Source organism: Phalacrocorax aristotelis, chromosome 7 (assembly GCF_949628215.1).
Source record: "Phalacrocorax aristotelis chromosome 7, bGulAri2.1, whole genome shotgun sequence".
Classification (NCBI taxonomy): Eukaryota; Metazoa; Chordata; class Aves; order Suliformes; family Phalacrocoracidae; genus Phalacrocorax; species Phalacrocorax aristotelis.
This window is the reverse complement of record NC_134282.1, coordinates 20,543,436-20,557,437: the sequence shown is the minus strand read 5'-3', so window position 1 is coordinate 20,557,437 and position 14,002 is coordinate 20,543,436. Positions and strand designations below refer to the sequence as shown.

Genomic DNA, 14,002 nt, shown 5'->3' with positions numbered 1-14,002 from the left:
TTTCAGAGGGATCATCTGGTTTTAACTCATTTAAGAAAGGACAGTTGACAGCTAATATTTATTTACTCTCTGAATTATTTTTCCCCTATATGTACCTAAACTTTCATTCACATAGATACAAACACACAAATAGTATGCATGTGTGTGTATACGCATGCACACTTTCTGAAAATACCGACTTGATGCAAACCAATAAGGGATTAAAGCTACCTAATTGCAACGTATTAAGTTCCTCAAACTAAATGAAGCTTTGAATCACAAAATGCACTATCGCTTTATATCTCCAAATGAAATGTGGGAACAATCCCAAGGATTGCCATTTGATCTGCATGTTCAGGAACACAGAGTGAGGAAAGGTGATATTAGGAATGTTTTCACTGTCTAAAAGGAATAATTTTACTTTGTTTCTTGTGGAGTCAATGTTTCTATTTGGGAAAATTATGGACTATGAGGACAATGCTGACTGGCATAAATACATGCAGCAGACTCTGAGGAGTGAGAAAATTCAGAATTTGGGAGGAAGCAGCATGGTACAGCGCAGAATTCAAGGAAGTCAGCAACACTCAGGAAAAATAAACACTAAAGACAATTTTATTCTGGCTTTAAAAGTTTTTGGAAACTTCGCTTTTCTTGGAACCTAATTTATTTCCTCAAGCTCCTCCTGCCTAAGAAAAGTTAAGGTGGAAAAATCCACAAGAAAAATATCCTAAGATGACTACAGGTATAGGAATGATAGATTCACAAAGCATTACCTTTAGAATATACCTAATAATTAGGTATAAATTAATAAAGGGACTCAGATATTAATCAATCATAAAATGTAAATATGTATTCTCTTTGCATCCTACAGAAAATGTTTAGTTACCAAAGGACTATTTATTTATTCAAATTACCTTAATTTTTTTTTTAAATATTCACTTTACAGTTTCAACAGAAAGGAGGTTAGACATTTTATTTAAAGTAAATTCTTCTGCCTCACCCATTACTGTAACATCTGAACATCACCAACAGTGAAAGTTTTTGATTATTGAGGAATCTAAAAGCAGTATAGGGAGAACTGAGTTAGACAAGTAGAGGCACAAAGCTTCCACTACAGGTAGACAGCATCAAATGCTATCCGTACTGAAAGCTTGCCTCAGCAACCTCAGCCTCATCTGTCTTAATCAGGCTTGTCAGCTCTCTTGCATCCATAAACCAATACTGCACAGGCAATCAAGCCATCCTGGCGTGCCTGGTAAGTACTGTTTACTATCACCTGAGCAAAGGGCCTCTGATCAAATCCCCAAGCTGTCATGTGTATGGATTTTGGTAAGGACGGCAGAAAAAAACCTGCTCCTTGAAGGACTCAAGCAATGAAAGAGCTAGAAGTGAAAGTAAAGCCTTTCTACTGTCACCAGTAGGAAACAAACACCCAGGAAGAGACAGACAGGGTTGTAAGGCATTGTTGCAGACTTCTGACAACCCTTTTAAGTGACTAGCAGTACCTTATAGATGAGACCATCTGACCACCACCAAACGTCCAGAGGGTTGAAACAGGATATTCATGGATCTGAGCTCTTGAAATAGTTTCACTACCACGTCCTCACACTGCGCCATACGCAGAAATTAGTTTCACATTTGATAGCAGACCCTTCATTTGTAGTTACCTGACTTGCTCCTTCTTGCAACTTGCTAAACTACTAAGATAGTGTAATGTACACTAGTGGTCAGAGACAGCCGTTACCACTTGTGGGGAACACAAAAATGGCTTCAGCAAAATGAAGCTGTACATTGCCTTTGTACAGTTTCCCCAACAGTCCGATCAGGAATGAGAGATTTGATGCTGGGCTGTTACAAGTCCAGCTGACCAACAGATAGTCAAGTATGTACAAGATGGATGCCTTCACTGTTCACAATATCATAGTATATTTGAAGAAAGAGAGGACTCCTTCACTGAATAAAGTGACGGCTTTTTCACAGCTCCAAAAAAGAAGTGAAGGTCACAAACTCCACTCCGCCACATCTATCCAGAAGAGCTGAACACAAGCCTGGAACACAGCAGCCTGGCGCTGCATCAGTACGGATTTGTGCAATTGCTGTGGTGGACTACAATCGCACATCTTCATAACACCCCATGCTCAGTTTTACTTGATTTTGGAGTAGAAACCAACCTCTCCCTGGAGCTTAATTTATTTTATATACAGCTTTTGGCTTTGTGGCAAAGTGGAACATATGCATTACTACTTTAAAAGAGGGTCTTATCCTGCTACTATTCCGTGCACAGGCTTAGTTCTGGTAGCACTGTTTCTTTCCACTGCTTTACTCCTCTCTCCCCCTCTCCTTGGCTCGCTGGTATTGCAGACAAAGCTAATAGATCTGCTCAATATGTATTTTACCAGGTTGTCATTAGCATCCCCTTGGAGTACTCAGCTGTAATGATTCCCAGACACTGTGTACTATGTTCCATTTTTAGACCCACCACTTTCTCTGTAAAGCCATGAGCACAGTGCTGGCTTTGCAACTTGTGGAACCTTACAATAAAAAGCAGACCCCAAAGTGCTGAAAGGGCAGCGAGGCTTCTGGGAAGGAAGATAATTCCACAAGCTGTGTTATCTTTTAACCCTACTGTCAGATTAAGAAAGATGGCAAAATTCAGGCAATTTGAGCTGGCAGTAAGTTGTTATTGCTCTTTCTAGAGCTGCTGGAGAGAAATAGGGCCAGCCTGTAAAACACCACGCTGCATACAATTCAACAGCTACATTTCTGCCTAATCCTGCATTTGATTTTTTCTAATATCTGTGTCTGCAACTGACTTCTCCTCCACAAATTATCTTGCAGTTACAGTGCATATGAAATAGCCCATACTCATTCAAACCGGGAAGCCAGCTGTAAAAAATCCCGATCTATGAAAAAAAGGCAGAGAACACACACATCACATGCTAATTACAAGTGCTTGGAATTATATCCCTTATAGAAGCTGGCTGAAAATTTGGGTTCATAAATCTGTTTTGTTAATACAAAAGATGAGCTATACTTTACATGTCTAGTGAAAGATAGGGAAGGTTCAACTTCCTTTGGGGGTGCTGGCTGCACTGTTCAATGTCCTTCAAAGTAATAAAACCAGTGAAAACCTGAAATATCCCCAAGGTAGCAGGAAGAGCAATCTTCTCCAATCTGAGATCAGGTATGGAAACAATACAACTATAGCTTTTTTTTAAAGGTAGAGCAATTAATCCCTCCTGGTGGGGCTCTAACTGCCTTGGAAGAACTTTGCTCGACCTTCTACTATGAAGGTCGAGCAGACTTTAAATACTGACAATAAACATAAACCCCTGTGCATCCTTCATTTCTCTCTACTCCTCAGATACTATGCGAATAGTCGTCACATTCAACTACTCCTCAGACAGCTATAAGATACATCTCCAAACAAGATACATACCTTGTAATAACTAACGGTCTACAGTGTCAAATAGTTATCTTTTTTGGAAAGACATCAATATTTTCAAAGTGCAAAGCCCATTCAGATCACCAATGATTAGCACTCATGTGAAAATACCAACATCAATATCAGCGAACTAGTAGTGACAAAGAATGCAGCTGGAAAACAGTAGAATGAGAGGCCGATTCAGTGCATTTGTGATTTTTCTAGATAAAACATCTCAGAATAGGAATTTGCAGATATGCTGTTAACCCTCCCCCTCCTTCTGGCCTCCAAAATTCAAACCTGATTCAAATCATCTAAACAATATTAAAAGGAAAAATATGTTAATTATAATGATACCAAGCCTCCCCCAAACCCTTGGTTTTATTTAAAATGAAAGGACACACACACTAGATATTTACCTCTTTAACAAATAAATTTTCTGCTTTTTGTTCTGCATCTTCAGGTACAGAAGGATACAGCGTCCTGATTTCCAGTGAAATTGTATCTGTCTGACAATAAACAAAAAAAGCAAATTAGAGTGACGGAACAGCAGTTTTGTATCACAAAGAGGTTAAGAACCTTATTACTATGGCTTGCATTTTTTAATCTGTCATGCAGCCAATACACATGCACACCAACAACTACAACCCAGCTCCTGCCCACACATGCTATTCAATACTATCAGCTAAAGCATTAATTACAAGCAAGGGCAGTGTTTGAATATATTTCTGGGAACAAAGTTGTTCCAAGAAAACTTGCTTCAGTCTCTGAGGTTTCTGATTAAAACAAAAAAAATCAAGTCTTGCCTACATCCTCTCCCAGATATATATGCCAAATCCAACAGCATTACTTGCTTCTCCCACTTCCCTCTGCACCTCATGCCTTTTTAGCAAGGAATGTGGAAACAGAACTAAAAGATTTGACTCTTTTGGAAGGAGAGGAGCAGAGTAGAGAGTCTTCCCAGTAAGTTGCAAAAGGACTGCCACAGGACAGCTTGATGGCTGGAAAGCAAGTGGAACCAGGCAACAGCTTCTCAGTGGGGCATTTCCATCCGTGGGTACAGGCAACAGAGCAGGATTAACACAGGACTGCTGACACTTTCTGCAACCTCCTTTCAGACTCAACAGATGCTGCACAAATTAAGCCATGTTTTTTGAAAGCAGCTCCTCACTGAGCTGGCTTGTCAGGCCCCACAGCAGGAAACCACACAGAGAAGTGGATTTCCAGGTGGTCTCCACAAGGAGCCAAGCTTCCTTTAGTTTCCACCAGGCCAACGAGAGGCCAGGGCCACCAGCGTGCTCCTCTGTGAGACCCAGGGCCTCCATGCTGAGGACAGGCGAGGCAGCCACTTTGCAAAAGTCATGAGAAGAAGCTTTGGGGTATTTTGAATTAATCCACAAATCTGGCTGCTCATTTTCTCTGCCATGAGGGGAAAACAAACACAAACCCCAGCAGACCAGATTATGCTCTCAGTTACAATGGAGTAACTCCACCACTGAAGACAATGAAGAACTGAAATCAAGACAAATCTCATCTCCCAAGCTCATTTTCTCTGCCATTACAGAAAGGCACATGATTTCCAGAGGAAGGCCTATGACATATAACCGGTTTAGTATGAACCACCACTACTTACTGAAGCCAGCAGTATCTACCGTGTCCCTGGAGGTTTTCCTCCCAGTCTCAAACTGAAAAGTGATGGGTTTTTTCCCCCTACAAATCGAAGCACCCGGACTCTACACAACAATTGCCTGGATATTACTGACTGTATTTTTCCTTACAGCTTACACAGACCACACTGATTCCCCTCCACCACTTCCCTTATGAGCAATTATGAAAGAAAGTCATGTATCACTCAGGAAGATGCAAAAGTCATGGGATTCCCAAACTTTTTCTGTTTCATCTGGATAGGTCAGGATACTGCGTGATCAAAACACTTTGGCTCCCACAGATATCTATGCTGCCTTGTAGACACCACAAAGTGAAAAAACCCTGTTATCCTGACAAACTAAGTGCTGTTTCCTAAACACGGGTTCCTGGGCTCTACCCAGCTGTTTTACCAAAGCCTGTGTCCAGTGGAGATTCACACAATCATTTCGCCTATGAGTAAAAGAGACAGCAGACGGAGAAGTATGAATTTTCAGGCCACATTTAATAACAGTAAAGATATCTGAATCCTTGGTTGCTTAGGGACTTCCCAGCAGTACCCACAGTCTCTGGAACGCACTTTATTACTTTTACTTCATGCATATATGACATTTTAAGTCCTCTTTTTTAAGTGGTGCCGAGAAGATGCAATCCCTGAGCACAGCTGAAAACCCCTGGGTGCCCCTGAGGTCCAACTCACACAGTTCTTCCCGGGGGTGGGGCCCTGCTGCCAGCAGCCGCAGCCACAAAGCACACACACCATCCTTCCGTGATATCACCACTGCAAATCGGCTGCTGTTTCCAGACTAAGGCAGAGTAGGAGGCCACAAGATAAGAGATGTGTGATGCACTCTGTACCTCACACTGACCCTGTCAGGCTGGTGGCTCAGCTGCAGAGACCAACAACCCCTTCTGCTTGCACATAACAAAACTTACCTGCCCCATGTATTATGCAGAAGATAGTTTCCAGTATTTTTTTTAGTTAAGACACACAGTAAGTCAAATTTTTTACCTAATGCAACACCTCTTGTCAACTGATAGTAACAGAGTGACAAAGACAGATAACATTTGCCTTAATGGGGTCTCTGTGCCTCCCTTCCCTTACACAGCTCATTAAAAAGACTATCTAAACAAGACATGTAACTTAAGCCCACTGTGTCACCTGTGGTACGCTCCCCCACTTTCCTTTTCAACAACACTGCACTTGAAAGAAACAACCATGCAAACAGAGAAATCGGGTAACATTGGGCTTGTCATATTTGCAGGCTTTGCCAAAGAATATCACAGGTTTATTTATGTAGAATGGGGATATGGAAAATCTTGTGTATTGTTATATTTAAACTTGTTTTAAAAACTACAAAGCACTTCCCTTCTGAGAATTAGTTATGTTTAACCACTTAGCTGCAAAACCCTTGCCACAAAAACACTTCCTGTTCATAGCTGATTACTTCCAAAGTTAACTGTTAAAGGCTGATCAGGCATAGCACGTATTCACCAAAACCTTTTTACTTCAGAAAACAACTAAATTTGAACAACAGACTAAGTGCTTCTGAAAGCATCATCAAAAAAAAAAGGATTTTATTTACAAAATTCAGCATTTGTAAGTGTGGTTTGAATGCAGCCTTATTTTCTAATATTTATGCAATCATAGCAATTGCTCAGATCAAATAGGCCAACTATCTTTACATTTCTGTGTGCAAACTGTGATAATCAAATAATGCAGGTTATCAGCCTAAAACCTTAAGTTCCGTAATTCTTCTGAATTATTTTTTTAATCTATTTTATATAAATATCCTATATCCAACAATGATTTCCGGCACTCAGTGAGGCTGTCTTATTTGCATAAACTCTTGGTCCCCAGTGCTTTATTAGTTGTAAGGTGCAATTTAATTAAGTGCCCTCTCTTGCTACATCCACGTTCTACAGAGAAAGCCACAAGTTAATATTGCTCCTTATCAATGATTGATTTGGAATAACATGTTCAGATAGTGTCTACCTCCCACTGACACGGTCAGTTTAGTATTTGAAAATGGAGTTCAAACTCCATTAGCCATTTCAGACGTTTTTACTCTGAATCTATTCAAATAGCTTTTAGTCTGAAAGCATGTTACCAGTGGTTAAATCTTTAGATGGATGCATCAAAAATCATTATATTTACTTCCTGAAAAGGCAGCCCTTCTAAGAGAACTAACCACACACGGGCAGAAATGTTCCTGTATGTTAATGCTTAGATTCAATCTCTCTAAAGAAAAGCTGCTCAGCACCATTTTCATCCAAGTAAACAGGTTTACTTAACATTACCAAAAACTGTAATGAATTAGTCCATCAAATTAAAAAGCAGGATAAGATGCAACTTGGCTGTACAAATACCACTGTGCAAATGCTGTCGCTATACAGGGCTCCTGACAGGCTGCTGCCTGCAGTCCCAGCACAGACCTCATTGAGGGGGTACGTGCATGGGGGCAAAGCGAAAGGAAAGCAAGGACAAAGCACATTTAAAGGACAGATTTTGCACCATCACCAACTGAATCATGTTCGGTGTGAGAGGCTATGCTTTGCCCACACAGTGTTTGCTTTGCTGGCTGCATTAGCTCTCTCTATTTAAATAATTGTAGTGCATCCCTCTAAGTCTAAATACCTCTTGCCTTCCTGCTCCTCCTAACCAATGCAAACTTGCACGTCAAGGATACCCATATCTCATTAGTCATGAGAATAATGGACTCAATTTCTGCTTCTCTAAGGATGAGCAGATACTGCCTATCACATGGGAAAGTGGGAGATCAGTCATGTGCTACTGTAAATAACCCATGATCTCAGCACTGTAACTCTTCTGATCTTAGAAATAACAGTCAGGTTTACACGGTTATTTCCCAGAAGGCTCCAAGTCCTGCGCTTAGAGCTGCCCCAATGGCACATGTGATTTATTTAATGTGAAGAGGCAGTATTGTTGCTTGCTCTTGCCCTCTCCCCTTAAAGATGCATCTGGTTCTGTTGTGAACTTCTGTATCCGAACAAACAACTTTTGTCCCTGTATAACATCTAGATAGCAGAGGTTTCACAATCTGAAATATAGGGACATTTTGGCTCTTCCTTGTTCAGAGCTAAAAAAAAGGCCTGGGAACAGTCACATCTGCAGCAATGGAGAGTATCAGCACTGCACAGCTCAGCCCCTCTTCTAAGGCCTCTAGGATACCTGGAGGGCACCGTGGAGCCCAGAAGAGCCAGGAACACATGTCAGATTGAACTGCAATAGGTTTTGCAGTACGCAGGTGAGCTTTGCGATCTTAACACCTGTCCTAAATTTAGGCAATGAATTATTATTTCTATTATTCAGCCATATTTACACAGTTAATTTAAGAAAGCCTGAGTTCCACTTTTCAGAGATTTAAAAAACAGTACATGGGGAGAGAAGGAGGAACAAATTTTCACAGCCCAGAGAGTTTAACATGCTTCTATGCCCTCTCAAAATTAAGTACATACTAAATACTTTCAGCTCCCCTGTTATGACAACTAACTTATATTTATCAACACACTGCTAACATATTTAGTTACTAAACCTCCACACAAGCAAAGGTATTAGGCAAAGGGGTCCTGAGCCTGTTGCCACTAAGGATCATTGGTGCCCTCCCTACGCAAGACTTGAGATCCTGGAGAGATTTGAAAAGAGGCTGCTGGGGGTACAGTGAATTTTCTAAGGATGGCAACATGAAGAAAGGATTAAAAAGTACTTATGAAAGGATACAGAAAGCCTTTTGCCTGGATACATGAAGGTGCTTAGGAGCAGAAGTACAAATGTGTGACAACAAATCCATACAAGACTAAGATGTGAAAGATTAAGGGTGAGAGGGAGACCAATCTGAAGGAAGTTGTCACACTTCTTTCATGACCTCCATTCTGGTAAACACGTAGGCGGAAAGTGAGTAATAGGAATGCCAGACAACAGCAGTTCCAGTTGTCAAGGGAGAGTGTGGCCAGGTCTGGGGAACCGAAGGTGAACGGACCACGGTAACCCAATGGTGAGGATGCAAACCTACCAGCATCACCACCAAGCATGCATTTTTGCATGCATAACAGGAAGCTCATCAACTCCCACTTACTACCCTCAAGAAATACAGTGCAACCGTGTACTCATGTGACAGGGAGCTCCTGTGAGGCTCTGCAGATCCTTCCTCCACACAGTTGCTGTATTGCTGCAGAAATATCCACTGGCCATTATTTCACAGCACAGCAACAGAAGGGTAATTTATTCACGGTATCCAGGAGCAGGTGAAAAATGAAGCTGAGCTGACATGCTTTTTCTTAAAGGGAAATTGGACTTTGGGCAGGCAGGAGGAGAGTTAGCAGGCAAAGCATTGCTAGGAAAGTAAAAATTAGAACTAATGTGAATCGATTTTTTTTAAAAAGGATTATTAAGCACAGTTACAAAAAGTGAAGCATCTTTTCCCCAGCTGGAGTAAAACCAAAGGATTCGTCTTTAATGTATACATCTTGTATTCTTCTGTTGAAATGCAGGGACATGGAGAAATATAGTCTATCAGGTTCAGATTGAGACCAAGAATTCTTTGCTGTTCCACAGACTTCCCGTAAGATGTTGGAAATGACCAAAAAAAAGTCTTGTGAGAATAACTGCATTCGCTTTGAATTGCATTCAAAGAGAGAAAGCAATTCCAAGACGAAACAAAAGACCAGACAGTACAGCAGCTTGATGATAACCGACCCATATCTGATTCGTGCAGTGAATACTACAGATCCAGAAATGGGAAGCCATTATTAAAAGCAGAACTTTCTTTTACACTTACTGCCCTCAGCTAATTCTTTTGGTGGGTTTCACTCTGAAGAGAGTTTTGCCCATAGGAAGTGCTAACACACATGCCCAAACTGGGGCTGCATCAACACTGAGCCACGAAGTCTGAAGCAATTGTAATCATTAGGACTTAAACAGTAACATCCCCCATTTCCTGGGGCATTATCACATTAAATAACACTCAGAGCCAGCCTGAGCACCTCCTAATTCAGTCAGATGTGGATCTCTTTCTACTCAAATGGCTGACCCAGACTTTTGTGCACAGGTGATATTTCAGCAGGAAGGAACAGGGTTATAAATAGGCATGCTGCAGCTGAAAAACCTGTATGCTATGAAAGCTCTGCAGTCCTGTCTGGTGGCATAGGCTCTTGTTACTGCAGCTGACTTGAACAGAAGATAACAAAGAAAAGAGGCAGGTTTGTTGCAAGGGTATGGACCCTACCTACCACTGCCTCTGCTCTTTTGAGAGTACAGGCCACCTTACTATGCAAGTACCTCTCTCATCTGTCTTAATTTTTTTTCTTCTTCTTCTTCTTTTATTTAAATAGATCATGCAGAGTAGTTGCAAAGCATAACACAGAGGAAGCAAAATAGAAGTGGCTACTAAAAGCTAGTCAGCAACTGCTCAAAATGAAATGAAAATAAGGATATGAAAATATGGTTTGACAGGCAGAAGTCTTGAGCAGTAGGACATGATTCTTCTTTCACTGAGAGGGTTTCCTCCACTGACTTGAGCTCAGTTACTCTAAATCAAGGGGCTCAAGGGCCTTGTGACAGCACGCAGTATGTCTAGTCAGCTTTACAATGCTAAATTTCAATTTCATAAATTCATGAATGTGCAAAATGGATAAAGGAATTAACAGTAATGAGAAATCTATTCTGTTTAGTTTTCTCTCAATGCCATGAGCACATTAACTCAGTTAATGTCACCAAGGAAATAGAGCCATTTAGTAAAACAAATCAGTCGATTAGACTTAGCCAGCCCCACGGGACAGTAGCAGTGCTATGAGCTGATGGGAAGGGCCCTCACAGAGCAGTTACAATTGGTCACAAATTGAAATATATTTCCATTACAGAATGCCTATTCATCAAAATCTGAATCTTTTACAGGGATCGGTTGATTTTGAAGTTGCTATAAGATGCAGGCAATCTGCCAGCTTACTTGCCTGGCAGCACGCCTCCCCAGCCGCCAGCCCCTGCCCTCCTGAGCTGCCCCATCACCACTGCGGTGAGGGCTGCCTTGGACTTCCAGGTTCTCTATTTCTTTGCAGCTTGCCAGGACAAGCAATGGTGAACCCAGGATGAGGTCAGGCAGCTCCACGGCTGCGGGGTTTGGTATCCACAGCCTGTCAGCATCCCACCTTGGGAGCCTGCCCCAGCACTGGGGACTCTACGCCCCCCCATCACTCAGGATGCCAGATCCCAAACCCCAGTGGAGAATTTAAGGCAACCCCAAAACCAAACAAAAATCAAGTCCATCTGGATTTATCTTTCTCATGCAATCTAATGTCAACAACAGCACAGATTGGAAATATGTCACAGCCTCTAAGAAGTCTGACTTTGAGCAGAAGGCCAGGAATCATGGCTGTCTAATTCTCGCAGCCAAATACATTAAACAGAATAGGATCAGAAAGACTGAAGGTAAGTTAAGGAAGTGTGATTAAATTAGATTATAATAGCAGGGAGAGATTCCAGCACTGGCCAAACTACCACTGTGCTGAGCAAACAGAGAAGTATATATTATGGAATAACATGTTTTCTGAGTTCCTGAAATATATTTGGGAACAACCAGGGCTTTGAGCTTTACCTGATTCTGAACAGTAAATTCATTCATATACAAACATCAGAGGAAAAAAGAAAGCAGAGTAAATTTGGTGGGAGGGAAGTAAGGCATTATGCATAAATTAAGAAAATCTTAGAGAGCCCTTAGGCAACTTATGACTCTCTCTCTAGAAATGAAGATAAAATAAACAAACAGACAAACCTAAGGGAAAGAATAATACATATTTGTCTTGTACTTACTGAAAAGTCATCATCGGGGAATAATATCAGATCCTTAAACTGGTTATCCCCAATATTTTTTTCAATCTCTGTGATAACAGCTTCATAATCCAAAGGCTCCAACAGTTTGGGTTTTTCTTGCTGTGGAAATAAAGAAAAGATCAGGTAATCTCCCTACACTCAGATTTGCTTTCCTCTCCCTTTATAAACTGAGATCTGTTGCATTTTTCCTTTTTTACACAAAGGAATCAGTAACTTCTCTCCCCCACCCCTTCTTCCCAGCTTTTTGCAGTCGAGCTCACACAAGAGCAGTGGAAGTGAGGAAGCTGGGCCAGTTGTAACAGTCACTCTCCATCTGACAACTCAAAAGCAATCTGACAACTCAAAAGCAATCTGTCAGCTCATTACAGAGACCAAACCCACCACATTAACTTACCTGTCATTCTCAGGAACACTCTTCACTGTCTCCGTAAATACGTGTAGGCAAACAGACACAATTTGAACGGAACTTTGAGCTAATATGTTTCAGAATAAGTAACCTACTAATTTCTTCACTGTCTTACATAGTCCCACCTCATTAACTGCTGGTAGCTTGTGAGTGCCACCACATTGTTTTAATTGGTAATAATCCAAGGTTATTCTCCTGGAATAAATTATCTGGAACTCATACCAATGGTTTCTCTTGTTAGAAACAGTATTAGTGTTATAATAACAGTACTATTATTGCCCCAAACAGTGCTAAAATAAGAAACCACCATAGGAACAGCCTAACAAAAGAAAAGTCACACTCTCTCAAAATACAACCCGAAAACAGAAAAAAAGAAGCCCATCTGACATGCTAGAATACATTAAACAAACAAAGAGTCATGTATTACAGTGACAACATTTGCTTAATTAAAAGACTTAAGCATCAGAAAGAGTAAATGAGAAAGGGCAAGAGAACTGCTAGAAGGGATGGAAAAAGAACGTGATGAGAAATAAAAGGACACTAGTGGAAAGCAAATGCAGAAACACTTCTGCAGAACACTTTTTCAGTCTGATGTAATAGTGGGCATTAAGTAGGTTGTATTTTGCCCACTGTTCCTGCACTGTGCTATCCAGAATAATATGAAGTTTCCCTCCCTCCTTCCCTAAACCAAACCCACAGTGTATTAGGGAAAAAACCCTTTCATATCTTCATAAAACAAATTTCTCCAATGGACAATCTCATATTTGTCCATCATATTTGATTTTATATATATCATTCACATATGGTCCATTATACCTGTAATGTTCCAAATACACAAGCCTCTTTCTCTTGACTTCATTCTAGAGAGTTACTGTTTTTTTTCAGGAGTTACATCCACCTCAAGATTTCTTCCCAGCTCTTGTGAACATTGTTTCCCTTGTATATTAAGTTCAAGACTCCATTTGGTATCAAATGCATCTATGAAAAGTTTAATTAGGTATCAGTAACACAGCCACACAAAAGACACTAAAACACTGGGCCACACATGTTCCTAGAAAGTTATTCAACTGCTGAACAGCTTGTGATAGGATCACAGAATAACTCAGGACCTCTGCAGGTCATCTACTCCAACTCCCTGCTCAAAGCAGGGCAAGTTGGATCTGGCTGCTTGGGAGCTTGTCCAGATGAGTCTTGAAAACCTCCAAGGATGTAGATGCAATTTAAAAAGTTGGAGCTGTTCCTTCAACAGTTCTATCTATTAACTCTCCTCTCAGTCTATTAACTCTCTTAGTCCCGTTTGCCAGCTTAAGTGTTAATAAACTTCTAAAAATCATTAGTATTTAACATTCACAGCCCAAAAGCACTATCTACTGATGCTGAGACATTAAAGACTTGAAAAAGATAGACAAGATCAACACGTAACAGAAATAAACAGAACTTTTTTTGAAAGCTATTTCCCAGAGAAACTGGTTCATGAATGTTGCTGTGGGATGCAAGGGAGAGGGAGGAAAGAGAAGCAATACTTGACCTAAATATGGTGTATCTTTAACCACCAACTCCCAGGGAACAACTAAAAGATCTATCTGTTTGAATAAAATAAAAAGGGATTCTGACACACAGATGCGGTGCTAGATTCCTTCCTAGATGAATCTGGAGATGTACATGGACTGTTGTCCATCTTGCCTTAGAATTATAAAAGGGA

At 40.8% G+C, this 14,002-nt stretch overlaps 1 protein-coding gene across 5 annotated transcripts in view; it reads right to left on the bottom strand.

The window, feature by feature from the left end:
* The window catches only part of DOCK10 (dedicator of cytokinesis 10), a 166,075-nt gene that overhangs the window by 91,941 nt on the left and 60,132 nt on the right, over window positions 1-14,002 (bottom strand). For all 5 annotated transcript variants that reach the window (XM_075099205.1, XM_075099206.1, XM_075099209.1 and 2 more), the window contains exons 2-3: window positions 11,874-11,993; window positions 3,823-3,912 (exon numbers count right to left, since the gene is read on the bottom strand). In XM_075099205.1, the coding sequence (XP_074955306.1) occupies window positions 3,823-3,912; window positions 11,874-11,993 (210 nt within the window). The remainder of the gene's footprint in view (window positions 1-3,822; window positions 3,913-11,873; window positions 11,994-14,002) is intronic.